This window comes from Limulus polyphemus, unplaced genomic scaffold, assembly GCF_000517525.1.
Source record: "Limulus polyphemus unplaced genomic scaffold, Limulus_polyphemus-2.1.2 Scaffold4628, whole genome shotgun sequence".
Classification (NCBI taxonomy): domain Eukaryota; kingdom Metazoa; phylum Arthropoda; class Merostomata; order Xiphosura; family Limulidae; genus Limulus; species Limulus polyphemus.
The window spans coordinates 68387-72036 of record NW_013670238.1 but is presented as its reverse complement, the minus strand read 5'-3'; the positions used below and the strand labels follow the sequence as shown (position 1 = coordinate 72036).

At 30.5% G+C, this 3650-nt stretch overlaps 1 protein-coding gene across 1 annotated transcript in view; it reads left to right on the top strand.

Annotated features, from left to right (window-relative positions):
- LOC106471443 overlaps positions 1–3586 on the top strand; it is a 16560-nt gene extending 12974 nt beyond the window's left edge. Inside the window, exons 4-5 of the mRNA XM_013932045.2 lie at positions 1853–2022; positions 2973–3586. Coding sequence (XP_013787499.2) covers positions 1853–2022; positions 2973–3134 — 332 coding nt within the window. The 3' untranslated portion in view covers positions 3135–3586. The remainder of the gene's footprint in view (positions 1–1852; positions 2023–2972) is intronic.
- Positions 3587–3650: the final 64 nt, after the last annotated feature.

The window sequence follows — 3650 nt, the reverse complement described above, 5'->3', positions numbered from 1 at the left end:
GGACGGCTAGCGCAGATAGCCCTCGTGTAGCTTTGCGAGAAATTCAAAAACAAACAAACAAACAGAGGTTGTTTTTCTAACATGTTGTTGTAAATATCTAAATCCTTCCATTATGTATTACAAATTGTGAAAAAAGAAAAATGTTTCAATTACTAAATTATTACATCCAAAACATTTGCCTTTTCTGTAAGTATCACACTACCAACCTCTCACTTGCAACTGAGACTTTTGGACATATACAAGTTTTGCTGACTAGTTTAGCACTGAAAACAGGTCTTCTGTAGGAAGATTACTTTGTGAGAAGCAGTGGACCAAACTCTTGACATAAATGTGGCATGAACTAGTTTCCAAATGAATCTTTCTCTGCAAGAGTTGAGCACGAAACGTTGTTCAAAAACTCTAATACTAAAAAAATGAGCCATTTTAATGTTTGTCATTTGCTGTACAATTGACTCTCAATTTAAGGTTAATTAGTATTAAATAAAATAACGTGGTATAAACTATAACCTGCAAACAATAAATATTATTTTGAATTTTAAAACTCTATAAAAAAACATACTAAATATGTGAACATTTAGTATGAAAAACTAAGAAGAAGTGGAAAATGAACATTTTGTCCAAGAAACTGAAAGCCACACTAAAGTAAAACCTATCTTCATAGGTAGGCAGTTAATGTTGGGTTTTAATGTCTTTAAACAAATATTTTGAATTTATTATTAACAAACAAACTCTTAAGTTTATTTAATATGGCTGAAATGTCACATGTATGTTGTTACTCGTACCATTGATTAGAAAGGCTAAGAGTAAATTTTATGATGGTTTATTATCAACTTGGGAAAAACTTTAGCATTGATTTATTAATATTAATGAAAATATCTCTCATGTTGTATTACTGACAGGTATTTGAAATAAAATGCCTTAAATGCAGACTAGGGGTTAGATATAAACTGTAAAAACTATGATTAGAAACTCCATATGTCAGACTAGGGGTTAGATATAAACTGTAAAAACTATGATTAGAAACTCCATATGTCAGACTAGGGGTTAGATATAAACTGTAAAACTATGATTAGAAACTCCAGATGTCAGACTAGGGGTTAGATATAAAGTGTAAAACTATGATTAGAAACTTCAGATGTCAGACTAGGGGTTAGATATAAAGTGTAAAACTATTATTAGAAACTCCAGATGTCAGACTAGGGGTTAGATATAATCTGTTAAAATATGTTTAGAAACTCCAGATGGTGGACTGGGGGTTAGATATAAAGTGTAAAACTATGATTAGAAACTCCAGATGGTGGACTGGGGGTTAGATATAATCTGTAAAACTTTTCAAAAACTCCAGATTAATAACTTTATTAGTAGTCAGTGTGTTTTAACTTCAGGAAGAAGAAAAAATTTGGAATTACATTAGTTATTTTTACTTAAAAGGTTTAAAATTAACGTGGTATGACTTTCCTGAGAATTTGGAAATTACTGGATTTTATATTGACAAGGTTAAAACATAATACCTCTGACGTGGTTTAAAGTCTGCATGCTTTCATAATGATTGAAAATTTTCATTGATAATAAGCTCCTCTTCAAAATCCATCTGTCAAAGTGAGTAACTTGCTTTCAAATTACAGATCTTAATAAACATAAGAGTATTTTCTGTAGCTAGAAAGTATGATCTTTAAGTCAGAATTTGATTGTAAACCAGAACTACTTGATAAAAATACTGTGTTAATAACAAAAAAGAATAAATTGTATAAGCACTGACTGATGACTTCAAGAGTGTTTATAAACCCGTTTAATATAGGAAGGATGGTTTTATTTGTTCATCTCTCCAACGAGATGGTTTTCCTATTTCTAGAACATGTACCCGATAAATGTTTATGGGGCCCAGATGGAACAGGGACAAGAATATTTGGGGAAGAATTATTGACACCACTAGAATCTCGAACCCCTTCAAAAGGCCAGTTTGTTGAAAGTGGTGTTAAGCCGAAACTTCAGCAGCCCAGAACATCACCTAGACAAAAACCGGTCAGGGCAATAATCTCTCTTATAGTATTTGGTCTCAACTTTCTTACGTTGTTTGTCTTAATTCATCTGTAACTTAAAAATAGCATGTAAAGTTCTCAGACTTTTCCGTATTTGTGTATTTCATATATTTAATCACGTTTATCATAATTATAATGCTGTTGTAAAAGTTTATTAATGTTGCACTTGTAGTTGTTCGTATACTATTATACGGTGTTATGTTCCTACAGTAGTTTATCAAATTTTTTCCACAAAATTCACTGTCTTAGTATAACTTTTAATCATTGTCATAGAATTTTAAAAGTTTTGTACCAGCATTTTGCTTTTTATTTTTAGCTATCATGACCCATTTAGTTAAACTATGATTGGTACATAGCCTAATTCAGTTTGCTTTAACCACAACCTGCTTGAACAAAAATATGTCCAAAACTATTACCTGCAACTATGTGTGTCTCACAAAAATGGAAACACCTAAAAAAATAATTGAAATTGGATGTAGAATTGTTTTGGGTTCCAATAACTTCTGTACTTAAAGCTAAAGTCAAAAATTGTTTTTATGTTTCCAAAGATATTAAATATAGTCAGTAGTTTATCTTTTAATCAATGTTGCATTTTGCAGCATTGTGTGAATTATTGCTTTCTGGGTTTTGGTTTTGTCTTCAGGTTATTACACCGTAAGCCTTACAAGTGCATTTCAGTTAAATGTTGACAATATGCTATTAAATATGTAACCATGTGTGTGTGTTTGTGTAGTTTTGCTATGATCATGTTTAAAAAATTATGCTAAAATTTCACCTTGGTCATTGAAAATTAAAGATTAAAAGAAAATGTTATTTCTGTATAAAAAGAAAGATTTACAGCATGTAAAAATGAGATAATAAAAAAAAAACTTTTAAAAGTGTTTGTATTGTAGTGTTTTGTTTATTTTTAGAAGCATACTGTGATTGTTTCAGAAGCAAGTGTCCAACAAACAGCGTCAGGAGCTGAAGAGAAAAGAAAGAAAACAGGCAAGCCAAGACAAAAAGCGTAACAAGAATAGTCGAGTCGAACTCGATGATAATGACAACGAGATGGAAACTGTAGTAGTAAAAGATTTAGGTCGCCTTAATTTATGACAGCTTTTCTGTATTTAACTATGTTTTGGCCTGAAAATTGTTTTGTATAAAATTTATTTATTGAATTCATTGTAAATAGCATTGTACAGTTCAGTGCTGGACCTGTAACTCTAGAATGTATACAATTTCCTTGTCTACAAGTCTTTGCATTTTATTGAGGAACCATAATAAATTCCGAGGCCTCAATAACACTTAATGGCTTCAAAGAAATGAAATATTAGATAAATTCTAATGAATACTCATAGAAAAATGTAGTGGTCCTTATAAATCTTGAGGTGTTTAGTTGTCATGGAGACTCTACCATAAATGATGAGGATGCCACTTGTAGTGAAGGACCTTTTGTATTTGTCAGCATATTAAGAAGAAGTAGTGTGTTAAATCTCCTCTTTACTTGAAGTTTCTTCTTCTGTTATGTTTTATTTTGTGAGATTTAAGTAATAAGGTTTAGAATTATAATAAAATATAATTTATATCCCTTGTTGTGGACTTTGTTTTTTTTCTTTAAAGAAATATTGT